The sequence below is a fragment of the Rhipicephalus sanguineus genome, chromosome 3 (assembly GCF_013339695.2).
Source record: "Rhipicephalus sanguineus isolate Rsan-2018 chromosome 3, BIME_Rsan_1.4, whole genome shotgun sequence".
Lineage (NCBI taxonomy): Eukaryota > Metazoa > Arthropoda > Arachnida > Ixodida > Ixodidae > Rhipicephalus > Rhipicephalus sanguineus.
In genome coordinates this window covers 150,183,353-150,202,264 of record NC_051178.1, presented here as the reverse complement: position 1 = coordinate 150,202,264, position 18,912 = coordinate 150,183,353, and the positions used below count along the sequence as shown (strand labels likewise).

The window sequence follows — 18,912 nt, the reverse complement described above, 5'->3', positions numbered from 1 at the left end:
CAAAGCACATAAAAGCCGCCATTTAACGATAAGAGGATTAAAGACCGAGCGGAGCGGTTGGTGCTCATTGACGTCTGCCTACGCAGAGATAGGTTCCAGATCCTGTCTGAGCGTGCAAGGAAAAGATTAACCCGCTTTCAAGGACGGCAAGAGTTTTTCACTGATCCTTCTGCAGTTGAGTCCTTCGTCCTTCAACTCGCGTTTTCGTTTTTTCTTTTTCTTTACAGCAGAGCTGTTATGCTCGAGCTTTGGCGTGTGTCGTAGATATAAAAGTATCCCAATCACTAAAGGCCGGATTTTTAAGCACTAAAAAAGCTCGTTTTAGGCGCCAAAAATAGGCAGGCAAGACAGCGTTTTAGGCTTCCAAAATCGTAAATATAGGCACAATAAATTTTCACATATATGCAAATAATTTCAAAACAAAGACGTGCGCAACCTGCATTTACGACAGGAAAGCCAGAAATGTTCTTGTTTATGATGGCACAAAGGCGTCAACAGTCGAATAAAGCCGTGCAGTTGTGCTTCGTTCCGCGCGGTTCGTAGAACACGGTCTCTCCCGTGTTCTGCACGGTGAGTAAAGTGACCACTGTCGAATCAACACACTACTGGATGTCTCATTACTGAGAAGGGCAGAGCAGGAGCAGATAGCCAGATCGCTAAACGTCCAGAAGGGAGGTATTCCTCCTATTGGCCGGGTGGAATCGCGTAGAGTCAATTTCTCATCTGTCAGTGAATCACTGGCCTGGCCAAGATGGAGATGGGGTGCACACCACCCCCCCCCCCCCCGAAACTTTTCATGCGCGCACGAACATACACAGAGTATAGCTCAACACCCCCTCTCCCCGCTCCGCCCGAAAAATAATTTTGGCTACGCTACTGCAGGGAATACCTTACACGTAAATTACAGACAAAACAAAAGCCGCGTGCGCCTGACATTTCTCTTTCTTTATTTGCTCTTCACTCTCCTTTCCGCTGACGGCTCTCTGCGGTCTCGCATTCGCCAATTTCTCGCGCCACGTCAGTGCGGCGGCGAATGCTCGCCGGCGTGTCCCACTTCACTGCTGCTAGTGGTTGTTTCGGGGAGTCGGTTGAACTAGAGTAGCTAGGCTGAACCCCATAGAGTTCTGGACAGTCAGTGTTGCGCGGTAACATGAATAACGGGCTTAAACTGCACCCGGCAGCGAAACTTGAGGCTAAACAGTGCTAATATACGCGCCAATTTTGAAAACAAGCATTTATAGGCATTTGTAATTATTTAGGCACGAACACCAAGACTAGGCATTTATAGGCACTATAAAAACACTACAAAATTCATTCTTAGTCTCTAATTCATGCTCATATATCAAAGTGGCGCGATAGGAGCGCAAGGAACGAAATAGGCATTTGCCTAAAATCCGGTCTCTACTAATCACGAACTGACACCCGCTCAATCGCCATCCAAGTACAGATGGTGAACAAGAGAAGCTGTAACTTGCATCCCCTAATAGCCATGTATAGTATAGTATAGTATGGTATAGTATAGTATAGTATAGTATAGTATATAATGGTATGGTATGATATGGTATGGTATAGTATAGTATAGTATAGTATAGTATAGTATAGTATAGTATAGTATAGTATAGTATAGTATAGTATAGTATAGTATAGTGTAGTATAGTATAGTATCGTATAGTATAGTATGGTATCGTATGGTACAGTACAGCTAGGGGTGGGAAAGAGAGAGGCGAGAGGGTAAAAGCCTAGCCAAGCAAAGGACCAGCTAGGCACCCACTAGCTGTGCTGTGTCCCAGACTTGCGCGACTTTGTGCAAGCTGCGCCAATTTTCTTCCCCATTTCCTTAGAAAAGTTCAGAAAAAATGATGGCTGATCCCTCCGTCATAGGAATCGGTATAACACGAAAGTGCAACGTGTCGTCACAGAAATAGTTGATTGTTTATAGTGCATTGGAGAGCTTGTACAATGTCTATTGTTGTTAAGCATATATAGCACCGCTTGATGCGGACGCATCTCACTCACGTTGACGCCTAGTGGCACATCTTAGTACCAACGACTAACGCCCATGATCATGATTTAACCCTTGCGGCAGCTGAAATTCTTGACATATACGTGGACATCGCATATACTGAATCCCGCGCAAAGATGGGATCAACAAGCACATAACAAACATTGATACTCAATATGCACTCCTTCAAAGCGTCGTGAAATGCGAAGCGAAACGCTACGCGCGTCGTGTCTTCCCTCTAGCCTGGCCGTTACTTCTCACAGGGCGAGCGGGGAACGCGGTGCGAGAGCCAGACGAGCGTCGGAGAGCTATTTTTTGATATGGATGGATGCTATGAGCGAGGCTTGTGCTGAAGCTGCCACCTCACGGTGTCTTAAAGCGTTGACAAAATTAAACTTGTATTGGAACTTGTATTGGCAACACGCCGAATGGGATGGTCGCAGCAACAGCGCGTTTTTTTTTTTTCCAGCCTGTTGGCACAGATGTCATCGCACTGTTAGAAAGGGGGCTCTCAAGCATCCATCCATCAATCCAAGAGCACTGTGAGAGGAAAGTGTGAAAGATAAAAGACGCGTTCATGCAGCCTCCGTAATGCGTTTGGCGGTAGCTCAATGGGCTAAACGCCCGCCAACCATCATCGCGGACCGAGAGGTCATGGGTTCGATTCCCGTCAACGGAAATTTTTTCTAACAGCTTTTTTTTCTTTGCCATATGATGACGTTTGTTTTGACGGAAATACGTCATGAAAGTCTTGGTGGACCCCGGCATAAAACACTTTCGTGTTAAAAAAGAGTAACGGTTTTTCAGCGCAGGTCACTCTTTAATTTTTAAAATTACAGCGTAATCACGGCCCCACATGGCGACACATAGCACAAGCGTTGTTGCACAAATTTTGTTGCGCTGTTAGATTAAATGTATAACTGAGATTATAGACTATTTTTTGGATTAGTTTCGGCGCCGTCATATTGGGCTGTAGCCTTGCCCTTTTGTATATTTAACAACTCTACGAACACTGCTACTGTAGACGCATTTACGCATGAAAACGGTTCGGTTGAGGCATTCAAAGCTTTATTACCTTATTAATTCACGTCGGGATATACCAAAATAAAATAAAAACATTCGCTTAACTGTCCAAGGTGATGGCGCCGATGCGCCTTGTGTGAAATCGTCTATAAAAGATGCAGGTTGGAACATTTCTGTTAGATTTTCTTAAAGACAGTTCATTTTGTAGCCACATTTGTAGCCTTCTGTATAGCCAGTGGTTGCACGGCTCGGTGTCATGCGATACAGAGTGATGCACAAGCGTGGTTAAGTGTCAGAAAACGTATGGCATGGCACACCGATCTGGCCGGCGCTTCATACGAGTCCGCAACTTGTGAAGTCTCCAGTCGGCGAGTGGCGCTACTCGTTGCTTTCGCCATTCGTCATTAATTCTATAGTCTCACAAATGACAAATATAATCATCATACAAAGAATATACTACCTCGTCCGCCTTTTTGTAACGACGAACAGAAAGCCTTTTCTTTCATATTAACTTTCTTTCAGGAAAGTTGCTCAGTTTATAAGTAAGTTAACTCGTTAGTTTTTTGTTTTGTTTTGTTTTTCAGCAGAAGAGTGGCACCAGCTACAATGTCGTGTTATGTTATGTTATGTTATGTTATGTTATGTTATGTTATGTTATGTTATGTTATGTTATGTTATGTTATGTTATGTTATGTTATGTTATGTTGTGTTGTGTTGTGTTGTGTTGTGTTGTGTTGTGTTGTGTTGTGTTGTGTTGTGTTGTGTTGTGTTGTGTTGTGTTGTGTGTTGTGTTGTGTTGTGTTGTGTTATGCTATGTTACGTTATGTTATGCCTTCTTAGAAGTATTCAGAAGCCGACCTCCTTGTACCTTTCTACAAGTAAACCTTTATTTCTATGTATGATATAGTTACTTGCTTCAGCAATTGGAGTGGCTTGCCTTAATTCTTTATTCGCCGACTAATTTTAGTGCTGTGACAAACACACTTTTTCTTAGAGACGCAACACAAGAATTTTTAACCATAAAAAAACTAGAGCTACGCCTCTGACGAGTATTATTGAAGTGTCGATCCGCATAGCGTTTCCTAAACAACGTGCGCGGATGAATGTGCGAATCGCGCGCAAACTCACTCGTTACGCTTGCGTGACAACCAACGTTTCTGGAACCAAATGTTGATGACGATAGCGCTCGCAGCAAAGGCTCAAAAAACACACAACTAAGAAGACGTTGATAACGAAACAAAAGCCATTCTACAGTTCATTGAAGAGCAGCCAACCAATCAACGAACCTTTGTGTAAATGTGAAGGCTGACAGAAAAATGCGGCAATAGCAGTAAGTCATTTAGTCAGGAACAGACAGAAGACGGCGAGATTAAAGTCCCTAGATTTTTCGTTAACAGGGAAAAATCTAGGGACTTTAGGCGAGATGACAGCCGCTCCACAATGACAATTTGGACACAGAAAAAAAGAAGTAACGTGAGGTTTAAAGAACATATTATTGTGGAAAGCACGGCGACTGTTACGGTGGCTTTCAGCGCCTACAAAAAGAAAAAAAAAAGCTACGGAATTCAGCGATTCAATGGGCTCTGAACTCGTTTACTGCGAAGGCAGCATTCTTCCACGGTGAACCATTATATCTCTCTCTTTCTTTCCTTTTTTTTTTTCTTGCTTACCTCTCCTATTCTTCGAATAACTATGTTGACTCTCTAGGAAGAACTTAACAAAAAAAGAACGACAGTCATATGCGGTTGCACGGTTGGGAAAGAGTGGTCGGTAGTATAAGAATGAAACAAGTTGAAGAAATTGGTTATTTATTTTATTGTCATAATTTTGTAGGAGTGTACAGAAAGGATAGTGTTAAGGAATACATCTTGAGGTTCTTTTTTTCATCTTTGTCATGCACTGTAATACACTGTGCGAAATAGCAATGTCGTCATAAGATGGGCAAATTGAACTACCCATATCGACGGACTTTACATTCACAGGCTTCCTGAGTTTGAGTGGGCTACAAATATCATTTTAACCAAGATACATAGCTGTACGGAAACTCTTGCTCGCAACTCTGGTACACACATACTGTCTAGCCATCCTCGTGTGTTACGTTAAATTATTATGACTCGTTTAGCCATTTTCGTGCAAGCTATTTTCGTCTTCCGTGCTGACATACGGGCTGTATGCGGCTTGCGTCGATTAATGTAGTGGTCTGGAAACTTCTCGATTTTTGCTTGCCTTTTTTCTTCTCGTCAATTGACTGGGTTGACTCATTGCGTCGGAACTGACTATACTATAAGACGCCAGCCATGCGGCAGTTTATAAAAAAAATTTCAAGAAAGCTTTCCAAACAGTCAGCATTGCATTATACGACGAAGTTCTGTGCGAGCTAATGCATCCTTTTAAGAAACACCGCAACGCGACCAACTAATCGATTAGCCCGTGTTCCTTGTACAAGCTAGTGTTTGCTCACCTTTCCTATACGAAAGAAATCAAACTCCATGTCGCTATGGTTACCCTATGCTCCACGCAGTGTTGGGCAGGAGTAAAGCAGCGCTGACCCATTCTACCCGCCGCTCTAGCGGGGGCAAGAAATTTGTTTGTTTTGTTTCTCATCACCCGACGAGAGTTAGCTTCTTATGGCATTCTCCGTTCCAAACGCGGTTAAAGCAGTCACCGATAATCTTGACATCTTGGGTTAAAACAGCGACGATGGTTGCACGAGCTACTAAGATATTTTAACGGCGTTTCTCTGAATATTCTTTTTTTTTTTTTAAGGATAACCGTCAAAGCCGTGAAAATTGTAACGTTAATTGTAGCCCATAACAGAACAGCGTCATGACGCGCGGCTTGAACGATGATGGCTTTATGAACTGCGCCAGTGCCGCTTTGCGAAGCAAGTCATAAGTTCGAGTGTTGGTGTATTGGCGAGAATGGCAGAGGAAGGTTTGCTGCACGCACTGCTCACAAGAGAGGCTATACTATGTGCAATACGCGATAACTTATTCTTCCAGCATACACATATATGCAGTATGGGTCGCTCTCCTCTCCTGTGTGCAAACAAGCACTCCGTGTGGAAAAAATATATAAAAGCACGATTGACTCGAGAAGGAATTGCAAAAAAAAAACAAGAAAACAACTATGTAATTATGGCTTACAGTTTAAGAAAGAATTAATAATAATAATAATAATAATAATAATAATAATAATAATAATAATAATAATAATAATAATAATAATAATATCTGGGGTTTAACGTACCAAAACCACGCTATGATTATGAGAGACGCCGTAGTGGAGGGCTCCGGAAATTTCGGCCACCTGGGGTTCTTTAACGTGCACCTAAATCTAAGTACACGGGCCTCAATAAGAAAGAATTAAGGGAGCCAGCAAATAACATTGCTCGTCTCTAACCAGCGCAACGATTCTTTTTTTTCTTCTTTTTTTTGCATGCGCAATCGCGCAATCTAAATTGACAGACGAAAGTCTCAGTACACAAGTGTGTCATTTCGCTTTAATCACCACGGAAATAAATCTAGCGAAACCGCCGCCAGCGCCCCATGAGCGTGGCACGTAAGTCATGCTGTACATGACATGCGTGTCATGATTGTCATGTTAACTCGTGTTTTTATGTTCGTCACACAGTCACGTCGCGCAATACCAATTTCGTGGTAGATCAAGCTATAGCGAAACGGCCGCCAGCGCTCCATGAGCGTGGCACGGAAGTCGTGCTGTACATGACATGCGTGTCATGATTTTCATGTTAACTCGAGTTTTTATGTTCGTCACACAGTCACGTCGCGCAATACCAATTTCGGGGTAGATCAAGCTAGCGAAACTGCCGCCAGCGCTCCATGAGCGTGGCACGTAAGTCATGCTGTACATGACATGCGTGTCATGATTTTCATGTTAACTCGTGTTATTTATGTTCATTACACAGTCACGTCACAAGATACCAATTTTGGTGTATATCAAGCTAGCGAAACTGCCGCCAGCGCTCCATGAGCGTGGCACGTAAGTCATGCTGTGCATGACGTGCGTGTCATGATTTTCATGTTAACTCGAGCTTTTATGTTCGTCATACAGTCACGTCACACAATACCAATTTTGGTGTATATCAAACTAGTGAAACGGCCGCCAGCGCACCATGAGCGTAGCATGTAAATCATGCTGTACATGACATGCGTGTCATGATTTTCATGTTATGACTTGTCATTTATGTTCGTCATACAGTCATGTTACGCCATACCAATTTTGGTGCACATTCGATGAACCAAGCGACCAGGAGAGCACAAAGTCGTAGGCGGCTAGATAGATAGATAGATAGATAGATAGATAGATAGATAGATAGATAGATAGATAGATAGATAGATAGATAGATAGATAGATAGATAGATAGATAGATAGATAGATAGATAGATAGATAGACAGATAGACAGACAGACAGACAGACAGACAGACAGACAGACAGACAGACAGACAGATAGATAGATAGATAGATAGATAGATAGATAGATAGATAGATAGATAGATAGATAGATAGATAGATAGATAGATAGATAGATAGATAGATAGATAGATAGATAGATAGATAGATAGATAGATAGATAGATAGATAGATAGATAGATAGATAGATAGATAGATAGATAGATAGATAGATAGATAGATAGATAGATAGATAGATAGATAGATAGATAGATAGATAGATAGATAGATAGATAGATAGATAGATAGATAGATAGATAGATACGCTCAAAGTCGCAGAAGTTCGCTAAGAAATGCTTCGCATTTATTACTTGAACTTTTGACATTGCCAACACGTAATCCGTAACCTGCTTGCTATTTGCACTAAGGATAAATGAACTGTGTCCATTAGTTCACGGAGTACATCTGGGCGACATACTGTGCATCTGAGGTGAAAAATATGCTAGGCTTTTCTTCAAAGGCCTACTCGCGATTCACTGCATTTACGGCATTCGATGACCGCCACGTGATGAAAGTCTTGCGCCCTTTCAAACCATCGAACCGAGACACGGCCGCTACAACAGCAGTCACCGCGTTCACAACGAAACAAAGATTGGCCAATGACTGGCTCCGCGCGTGTATCAAGCAAACGTTTCTTGCAAGAGCCGTTCGCCGGCGGACAACAACATGCTAAGAAAAAATCGAGTATTTTGGGAGTATTTCTGCCCCACAACTGTAATCGTCATCTACCTCGCGTGCTTTCCTTGCGTTATCACCGCGGTCCCGGCACTTTCCGGTCACGAATGGCGTGCGCGCCATCAGCGTGACATCGCATTCCCGATAGGAAAGTGATGAGAGCCGGGTTTTCAAAAAAGGAAACGCGAGCAAGCCTGATGACGATTATAGTTGAGTGGCAGAAATACTCCCCAAATACTCGATTTTTTCTTAGAGTGTATGCGCCCCAAGCTTAAAACTACTCCTCGTGTCGACCGTTAGAAAAAGTTTTTCGCCGGAGCCGCCGACGAGGCTAGTCGTCAAAAAGATATCGCAATTCCTTTTGCGCATGTCATGTAGTGCGCACTGCTTCCGCTAGCGCACGGAGATGTGGTTCGGCCACTGCTCGCGCCTTCCGCTTACCTCCTGGGGTGACCCGCAGGTTACCACTGGCGATTATCTCTGAAGCACTTGGGTCGCCAGGCGATCAGATTCAGGCATATATGTTGAACGTGCAGCGCGGCACAGGTGAGGGACGAAAAATTAGTCCAATTCTTCGTCCCTCGTCTGTGCAGCGCTGCACGTTCAATATGCTAATGTACCAACTCGCCCAACTTGCCATGTTAATTCAATTTCAAACGCATGAATATTGCGCCATAATGCGTTTCGCCACAACCTTTATTATATGGACTATGAATGACAAACGTGTCTACTGAGCCTGGTGCGCAGCAGTAATCTGGCCACACTTCACTTTGGAACTGCAATGCCTTCATTAATATGTGTGTTTCATTATATTCTAGCTGTCCTTCTGTTGGACTTCACTGAGAATAGCGAACTCACTATACAGAGGGAAACGCATGCGGCGAATGTCATTAAGACAATTTGCTGAATATTATGCCAGAAACAATCGGAAATTTTCCGTGTTTATGAAAGCAGAGGTAAAAATTGACGACAGTGATTATGCTTAGGTATTAATTCACAAAAAGCAACTGCCACAAAAACGAGGTAATCGCGTAACAATAAATATTCCAGGTCTCTACATACTGTTGGGAACGGGCCAGGCGCCCAGGCAAGTGGTGGCTGTCTTGAAGTGGGTCTTCACAATGTTGCAGGTGTTCACACACAGATGTGGAAGGCCTCACAAAATCATTCCCACGCACATGTTAGAATCTATGCGACGCAAATCTTTCGTAAAGCAGACAATTAAACGACGTACTTACAGCAAAGTGCACGGAGCACAATCAGCCAAAATTTTAGCAATATCGTGGGAGCGTGAGCAGCACGCCTTGCCAGCGCCTTATCACTGCGTGAAGTGATGAGATCGGCGAGGAAATGCGCATGCGCAAAATGCACTCTTTCTGCGCAAGAATCGCCCGGGACTCTTTTTTCTTAAGAGCACGCACAGGCCTTCGCCCGCCTTTGTTATCAGTGAAGTCACGTCGCGCTCACACATATTCCTGACGCTACGTCGTGCGTGCCAATACCCCCCTCCCCTTTCCTATTGATTTCAACTTGCCTGACGCCATTCGCTGTTACGGTGACGCAAATAAGAATGAAAACGCATCGAAAATGCCGCATCTTTGTATGTACTCGGAAAAAAATCACAGCATATCCACGGAGTGAAATGATGATGAGTGGGCGAAGCTGCAGAGGTTCATCGGTAAACCGTGAATCTTCCGTGAATTCTGCCCAATACATCATCACCGACGTGAGATCGGGCGCGTTTATACTGAACGTTCGATGAGAGTTATGACGACTTGCAGCTCACTTTATTTTTACATGTACGCTGTGAATTTTCATTGTTTAATCACGCAGAGGAGAAATCGCACACATGCACTACCTTGGAGATCAAAATCCAGTGCCTATATATACGGGGTGGTCAGTGAACGGTTGTGCAGCGCGAGCGGTCGGTTTTTTCAATCAAGACGCTGCCTCGCGACGCTGCCTACGTCGGCGCCGCTGCGCCGCGAGGCAAGATAGAGGGCGGGGGGGGGGGACCGTAGGAGATGAGAAAGAGGAGGAAGCGTAGGAGAGGAGAGGGCGATACATATCACGTACTGTCGCAGCGCATTGTCTTTAGGGAGCCTTCATGTGTGCACGCCCCCTCCGTTTTAGGGGCGAAGCTCCTTAAAGCGGCACCCGTTCGTCCCTCGTAGTTGTCGTAGTCGTAGTGCGTAACCAGTCGTAACGCCAGTACCAGATCTTGACCTCCAAGGTGGTGCCGGTGGGAGATTTTTCCTGTTCGTTGTTGAACAATAAAGAATTCGCAGCGTGCGCGTTAACTAAAAGCCGAATTCTTCTGTCTCTCATTCCCCATTAGCAGCCATTGGCATGTTCCAGTAGGAAACGTTAGTAGAAGTAGAAGTGTAAGTGTTAGCTAAAAGCCGACTTCTTCTGTCTCTCATTCCCATTAGCAGCCATTGTTTACCTCCAAGGTAGTGCCTGGTGAGATTTCTCCTGTGCGTGATTAAACAATAAAAATTTTGTTCAAAACGCCGTTGATTGATGAAATAAACCAACGAAAGACGCCAGATGTTTTCTAAAAGCAAAACTAAAGAACGCAAGATGTTTCTAAAGCAAAACGAAAAGACGCCAGCTGCTTAACGAAAGACGCCCGATGTTTTCTAAAGCAATGGTTTTCTAAAGAATGAAAATTCACAGCGTACATGTAAAATTAAAGTGAGCTGCAAGTCGTCATAACTCATCGAACCTTTAGTATAAACGCGCCCGATCTCACGTCGGTGACGATGTACTGGGCAGAATTCACGGAAGATTCACGGTTTGCCGATGAACCTCCGCAGCTTCGCCCACTCATCATCATTCACTCTGTGGATATGCTGTGATTTTTTTAAGACTACACACTACTACGGGACGAACAGGTGCCGCTATAAGGAGCTTCGCCCCTAAAACTGTTGGGCAGACAACTTTGGAAGGGTCCATGTCCTTCTGAAGTTAAGAGGCGTTGCCAATCACGCTGACATGGAGCGTGCCTTGTGTTTCTTGCAGCCTCAAAACCACCCTCCGCTGACCAGGTTGAGTAGCACCTGCCTTTCATCCCCCACATCCCGTCGTGCTCACAAAAAAGGCCTGCGCTGAAACCGCAGCACAGTCACAGCGAAAGCTGGAAGAGCGGCGTTTCTAGAGCCCGTTGTAAGCTCTCTTGGGGCTGCAATACAAGTACACTAGAAAGGTACCCACTACGCCATAAATCACAATTCTTGTGAAGTGGCGAAGCACCTACTAAGCCATTATTCGTCATTCTGCGGAGAAGCGAGGCACCAGCTACACGTCTGTAAGGCATTATGTGCACTTTGTTGACGCGACGACTGATGACGATGAAGAATTATGGCTCAATCCTTTGTAACGGGTTGGAAGCATTAAACGGCCCACCAGTTATGTAATTTGCATTGAGTGACGCCCGGTCGCTATTTCCCTCTCCCGTCATGCTGTATAACATACATTGGCATGGGAGAGAGACGGTGGGGGAGGGGAAGAACTTTACTGAGACCCCCAGGAAATGGATCATGCGCCTGTGGCCTTCCTTGGCAACCAATACAAGTGCATTTACGAGGAACCCACTACGCTACAAATCACTGTAATTTTACTGAGATCCCGAGGAAATGGATCATGCGCTTATGGGCTTTCTTGGCAACCAATACAAGTGCACTTGTGAGGAACCCACTACGCACCAAATCATTGTAATTTTACTGAGACCCCGAGGAAATGGATCACGCGCTTATGGGCTTCCTTGGCAAACAATACAAGTGCACTTGCGAAGAACCCTCTACGCTATAAATCATTGTAATTATTGCGATAGCAATTATATGGACAGTCTCGGCTGAATTTTGCCGTCGCCGTCGCCGTCATGCACCGTATATGTATAAGTATGTATATATATATAAAAGCCCCAAAGAAAAATAATTCAGAAAAATGCTTCCGAAGCGCGGAATCGAACCAGGGACTTCTTGCTCCGCAGCGAGCGGCGCTATCCACTACGCCACGAAACGCAGATCCTCTACGTAGCTAACGGCGAGCGTTATATACACACCGTTTAGCGCTGGACGGACTCAGAGACAGAAGGCGATAATAAGCGTTTCTTCATTACCAGCGAGGTGGCGCTAGGAGCCCGACGGGCGCATTTAAAAGTCGTCGGCGAGCTCGCTCGCTTCTTCTTATATTTGCGCATGGGAGAAGCTTGCCCTTCCGCTGTCTGCTCGCGCGGTTTTCTCGTGGCGCGGGGTAGAGGAATGTTTCACGCTTTCACCGTGATGTCCGCGCTCATGTTACGGCGCGTACGAATGTCACTCGAGCTCAGGGACGCCGCTAAACGAACAAACAGAAGATGAGCGCGAACTATCAAGTGTCACAGCTCGACACTTGAAGCACGCTAGTTTCCTTCGCTGCTTCGGCCGCCTTTGCAACAGAAGCGCTGTTCAAACTGAGAGTATCCATTGGCGAGCCTCACTTCGTATAGCATTAGTTCCTTGCTATCGCATTCATTGCTTCGCCCTTGCGGCGAAACTGTGACTTTTTTTTGAGAAGCAGGCCAGCAGGCACTGTGCCATTTTTCGTCATTTTACGGAGAGCCGTGGTACCTGCTGAACGCATGTAAGGCATTATGCGCACTTTGTTGATGCTGTGCCTGATGGCTATGAAGAATTATGGCAGAGCCCTATGTAATGGGTTGGAAGCATTCAACAATCTACTCGTTGCGCAATTCGCATTGTGTGACGCCTGGTTACAGAATTAGCGTTGTGCGACGCTTGGTGCTTATTTTACTCTTCTACCGCTCTATATTGCATATTGTAACACCGGTCTCCACAAGGATTTGGTATTTACACTATTTATTGAAGGGCGAACTTGTGCCCAAAAGCCAAAAGGAAACACAGAAAATTCGGAAGGAACCGAAAGTCCGCAGCTCTCACGAGCCTCTCATTCGAACACCGTCTTTCTCTTCACGCGCGTTGGCTGCTCGGCCGAAGCTCGTGCGCATGCAGGGGCGGCCGGCGCATTGTGGCTGGCTTCATCTGTCGTAGCGGTGCCGTCTTCGTTGCGCTTCGTTTGCGACGCCTGCGTTGTACGGACTGATGGCAGTTTTCCGTGGCATTATTCCCCCTCTCAAGACGCATCGCCCCGATGCGTGCGATGAGGCTGTATGCAGAGTTCCATTTGTGGGCGGGTTTCGAGGAACGAGTTGGTAGTACAGTGGGCGACTGGGGTGGCTAATCTTCGTGTCGGTCGTGGTATGGCTTCATGCGCACAACGTGTACGTGCTCAGTGGGATTGCGTCGTCGCGAAGGCGCGTGTCCTGCAGGCTTGACTTCATAAACCAGGTCACTGAGTCGCTGTACTACTTCATAGGGACCAAAATATCGGCAAATGAGTTTTTCAGACAGACCGCGTCGTCGTACTGGGGTCCATATCCACACTTTGTCGCCAACGTCATACCGCGTTTCACGTCTTCCCCGGTTGTAGCGGTCGGCGTCGATCCGGTGTTGGCGACGTATTCGGTACCTTGCTAATTGGCGGGCTTCTTCCGCTCGTTGTAGAAAGTCGTCAAGATCAGAGGGGTAGTCATCTTGGTCTATCGGTAACATAGCGTCCAGTGTTGTGGCAACTTCACGACCGTAAACTAGTTGAAACGGGGCAACCTTGGTGGTCTCTTGTACGGCGGTGTTATAGGCGAAGGTGACGTAGGGTAAAATTTCGTCCCACTTTTTGTGCTCGACATCGACATACATAGATATCATGTCGGTTAGAGTTCTGTTGAGCCGTTCAGTCAGGCCATTGCTTTGGGGATGATAGGCGGTAGTTTTTCTGTGAATAGTGTGAGTCATATTCAGCAGGCACTTCATAAGTTCCGCTGTGAAGGCCGTTCCGCGATCAGTGATTACGACAGTCGGAGCGCCATGCCGGAGGACTATGCTGTTTACAAAAAACTGGGCCACTTCAGCCGCCGTTCCCCGTTGCAAGGAGTCTGTTTCGGCGTATCTGGTCAAGTAATCCGTCGCCACAACGATCCATTTCTTGCCGAGTGAAGAGGTCGGGAAGGGTCCAAGGAGGTCCATTCCAACTTGTTGGAACGGCGCTTTCGGCGGATCTATGGGTTGGAGGAGGCCAGTCGGTTTAATACTTGGTGTTTTTCGTCTTTGGCACTCACGGCATGTCTTAATATAGTGCTGTACTGAAGCTAATAGCTTGGGCCAATAATAATGCAGACTGATTCTAGCAAGCGTTCGAGTCACGCCCAAATGTCCAGATGTGGGCTCATCGTGGCACGCTCGTAGTATTTCTTGCCGCATACTTGCAGGAACGACAAGCAAGAACTTCTCACGGTTTGGCTTAAAGTTTCTCTTGTACAGAACATTTCTTCGGAGGCAGAACGATGTGAGGCTTCGAGAAAATATACGAGGTATTCGTACGTTGGCTCCTTCCAGGCGTTTAATGAGCGGGAGCAATTCGTCGTCTGCGCGTTGACATTCGGCTATTTTAGTAGTCTCGACAACCCCTACGAATGGAAAGTCCTCTTCCTCTGATAGTGCTGTGTCTGCAGGCGCCCGCGACAAACAGTCGGCATCGGTATGCTTCCTCCCAGCACGGTATACCACGGTGATATCATATTCCTGCAGTCTGAGGCTCCACCTTGCTAATCGTCCAGATGGGTCCTTGAGGTTCTCCAGCCAGCAAAGGGCATGATGATCGCTGACTGCCTTGAAAGGCCTACCGTATAGGTACGGCCGAAATTTACTGATGGCCCAGATGACGGCAAGGCATTCTTTTTCTGTGGCTGAATAGTTCGTTTCCGCTTTCGATAGAGTTCGGCTGGCGTAAGCTATCACTTTTTCTTCGCCATTCTGCCACTGTATTAGAATGGATCCAAGGCCGATGTTACTGGCGTCTGTGTGTATTTCCGTGTCAGCTGTCTCGTCAAAATGGGAAAGGATTGGGGGCTTTTCCAGTCGTTTTCTTAATTCGTCGAAGGCGCTTTGTTGCTCGTTTTGCCACTGGAAGGGCACATCTTCTCTCGTAAGTTTCGTTAAGGGTTCTGCGATCTTCGAGAAATTTCGGACAAATCGTCTATAATAAGCGCATAGACCAAGAAACCTCCGTACTGACTTCTTATCTGTTGGCACCGGAAACCTTGCGACGGCGGCTGTCTTATCGGGATCAGGGCGAACACCTTGGGCGCTGAAGACGTGCCCCAGAAATCGAAGTTCTTCGAAACCGAATTGACACTTCTCTGGCTTAATTGTCAAATCTGCCGAACGGATTGCCTCTAACACTGACCGCAGACGCTTGATGTGCTCCTCGAATGTAGCGGCGAAGATGATCACGTCGTCTAGGTACACTAAACAACACTGCCACTTCAATCCGGAAAGTACAGTGTCCATCATTCGCTGGAACGTTGCAGGTGCACAACAGAGACCAAATGGGAGAGCCTTAAATTCATAGAGTCCGTCCGGGGTAACAAATGCAGTCTTCTCGCGATCGCGTTCATCAACTTCGATTTGCCAGTATCCGCTTTTCAGATCCAGTGATGAGAAAACCTTGGCACACCGAAGTCGATCTTACGTGTCGTCGATGCGTGGAAGGGGATATACATCCCGCTTAGTCACAGCATTCAGTTTCCGGTAGTCGACACAAAACCGCAGCGTGTTGTCCTTTTTCTTGACAAGCACCACGGGGGATGCCCACGGACTGTTAGAAGGCTGGATAACATCATCTTCAAGCATTTCCCGTACCTGATTCTTGATCACCTCCCTTTCCTTTGGCGCAACACGATATGGATGCTGGCATACCGGCCTGGTTGTCTCGTCCGTTATGATCCTGTGTTTGGCAATGCTCGTGCGCCGTACCTTTGAGCTATTGGAGAAGCAGGTGCCAAATTCCCGTACGAGGTCGTATAACTGTCGCCGTTGAATTTCTGAAAGCTGGGGATTGACAGATATTACGTCGCAGACGTCAGGTGTTGATTTTACATCCACTGACGTTGTTTCGAGACTGCATATTTCTGTCGCTGCACAGAACTCATGGAGAAAGGCAATGGTTGTCTCCTTCGCGATATGCTGGAATTCGTTCCCGAAATTTGTCAGGAGGATATCTGCGCACCCGTTTCGCAACTGAATAATTCCTCGTGCTACACAAACGCTTTTTTTTCAGGAAAACATCCATGTTGCTGTCAGCCACACCTTCGCAGTCGTTAAATGTATCATTCCTGACGAGAACCATTACACTGCTTCGTGGCGGTACGGTCACATCATCATCGACGACGCGTAGTGGAGTGGTGTATCGTTCGTCTGCTTCTGCTACCTTTATAGCATGTTCCGTCGAAAATGATACGCTTGACCTCTGTAAGTTGATAATGGCACCATTATCTTGTAAGAAATCCATTCCCAGTATAACTTCCCTCGAACACACGGGCAGGACGACGAAGTCACCGACGTAAGTGAAGCCCCGTATCCCAACTCTTGCGGTGCACCTGCCGAGAGGCGTTATAAGGTGACCGCCTGCAGTACGCACTTGAGGTCCAATCCATTCGGCGCTTGTGAAGGGACGTGGGCTGGGCGAGCGGTGGCGCATAGGGGATAGCGAGCGTGGCTGATGACGACGAGGCAGGTCAAAGTTCTGACGCGAGCATAGGTATTCTTCGATGTCGGACGGTCTTTCGCCGTTTCGAGGACACGGTGCGTTGATAGCGAATCCCCTAAGACCAGCCTGACGGTATCGGCAAAATCGGTACAAGTGACCAGCCTCTCCACAGTGGAAGCACAGGGGCCTCCGTTCGGCGTCTCGCCATACGTCACTTTTCCGAGGCCTTGTTTCTGCCGCGCGAGGTGGACTGCGTGCTGCCTCTACCATATGGGGCGAACTGCGTGTTGTCTGTGCGTAGGTACTTGGCGTTTCGATCGGCGCACAGTGGACAGCAGGTCGCCGGAGCACCTCAGAGTACGTTACCGCGCGTCGTGTCGGTATTGCATCACTCTGCGGCTCCCGTATGGCGTGCCTAATTTCTTCTCGCACAACATCAGCAATAGACAGTTCCGGTGCAACATCGGGTGACTGCAGCTTGCGTAGCTCCACCCTGACTACCGACCGGACGAGCTCCCGCAGGGTGTCCAGGTTATCCGGAACGCCTGCCGAGTAGACTCCAGCTGATGTACAGGCTACGTCGCGATTGTACTGCCGGGCTCTCTGATGCAGCGTCGTTTCGATGGTTGTTGCTTCCGACCGAAACTCCGCAACTGTGCGAGGCGGATTGCGAACAAGTCCCGCGAACAGCTCTTGTTTTACCCCATGCATGAGATGGCGCACCTTCTTGTCTTCAGTCATGCTGGGATCAGCTCGTTTGAACAGGCGGGACATGTCTTCTATGTACATTGCAACGGTCTCGTTGGTGCGTTGGTTCCGTGTACGAAGAGCTGCTTCTGCCTTTTCCCGGCGATCACTGTTACCGAACGTACACAGTAGCTGCCGCCGAAACTCTTCCCAAGACGTTAGGGATGCCTCGTGGTTTTCGTACCACACTCGTTCAGAGTCTTCCAAAGCAACGTAGACGTTGCGCAGCTTGCGTTCTTCGTTCCATTGGTTGATATTTGCCACTCTCTCGAAGTGGTCTAACCAGTCTTCAGCGTCCTCGAACGAGTCGCCGTGGAATACCTTAGGTATGACAGGTTGGCTCACGATGAGCTGCGACGGTGTAACTTGGCTGGTCATGGTGGTGGTGTCGCTTGTCTCAGTCGCCGGTACTCTTGAAGCAGCGGGAAGGGGTCCGAATTCTGGTGAATCTCCTCGAATACGGCGGCTGGCCCGTTGGTGCACCGGTGTAAGCTCCACGGCTTCCGGTTGATCAGGGCTTGGGATGCGTCCTCTGGGGCTCGGAATCATCTACCCCGCACCTCCACCAGAAATGTAACACCGGTCTCCACAAGGATTTGGTATTTACACTATTTATTGAAGGGCGAACTTGTGCCCAAAAGCCAAAAGGAAACACAGAAAATTCGGAAGGAACCGAAAGTCCGCAGCTCTCACGAGCCTCTCATTCGAACGCCGTCTTTCTCTTCACGCGCGTTGGCTGCTCGGCCGAAGCTCGTGCGCATGCAGGGCCGGCCGGCGCATTGTGGCTGGCTTCATCTGTCGTAGCGGTGCCGTCTTCGTTGCGCTTCGTTTGCGACGCCTGCGTTGTACGGACTGATGGCAGTTTTCCGTGGCAATATGCTAATGTGGTTCCTTCCAGACATGAATCCTGTATAGGACCTTTTCGCAAAGCAGTTTCAAGCACCGGCATGGCTTCGAGGTTGTATACTGGGCTCCCACGCGGAGGGCCCAGGCTCGAACCTCGTTCCATCCTAGAATTATTTTCTTATTTCGTTTTTTTTTTCTTATTTCGAGCGATACTGGTTACGGACACCGGCGGCGGCGGCGGCGGCGGACAACTACGGCGCCAAAAACGGCCGGTGAAATGATCTCATAACAGCTTTCGCTGTAAAAAACCGATAACGTGGTTACATGGTCATTAAACGAGTAGGTTGTTGAATGCTTCCAACCCATTACAAAGGGCTCTGCCATAATTCTTCATCGTCATCAGGCACAGCATCAACAAAGTGCGCATAATGCCTTACATGCGTTTAGCAGGTACCAACGCTCTCCGTAGAATGACAAAAAATGGCACAGTGCCCGCTGCCCTACTTCTCAAAACTTACAATGATTTATAGCGCGGTGG

General features: G+C 47.0%; 1 protein-coding gene across 1 annotated transcript in view; it reads right to left on the bottom strand.

Annotated features, from left to right (window-relative positions):
• The window catches only part of LOC119385971 (uncharacterized), an 83,045-nt gene extending 64,968 nt beyond the window's left edge, over positions 1 to 18,077 (bottom strand). Inside the window, exon 1 of the mRNA XM_049414177.1 lies at positions 17,087 to 18,077. Within this exon, the coding sequence (XP_049270134.1) occupies positions 17,087 to 18,077 (991 nt within the window). The remainder of the gene's footprint in view (positions 1 to 17,086) is intronic.
• Between the last annotated feature and the right edge of the window lie 835 nt (positions 18,078 to 18,912).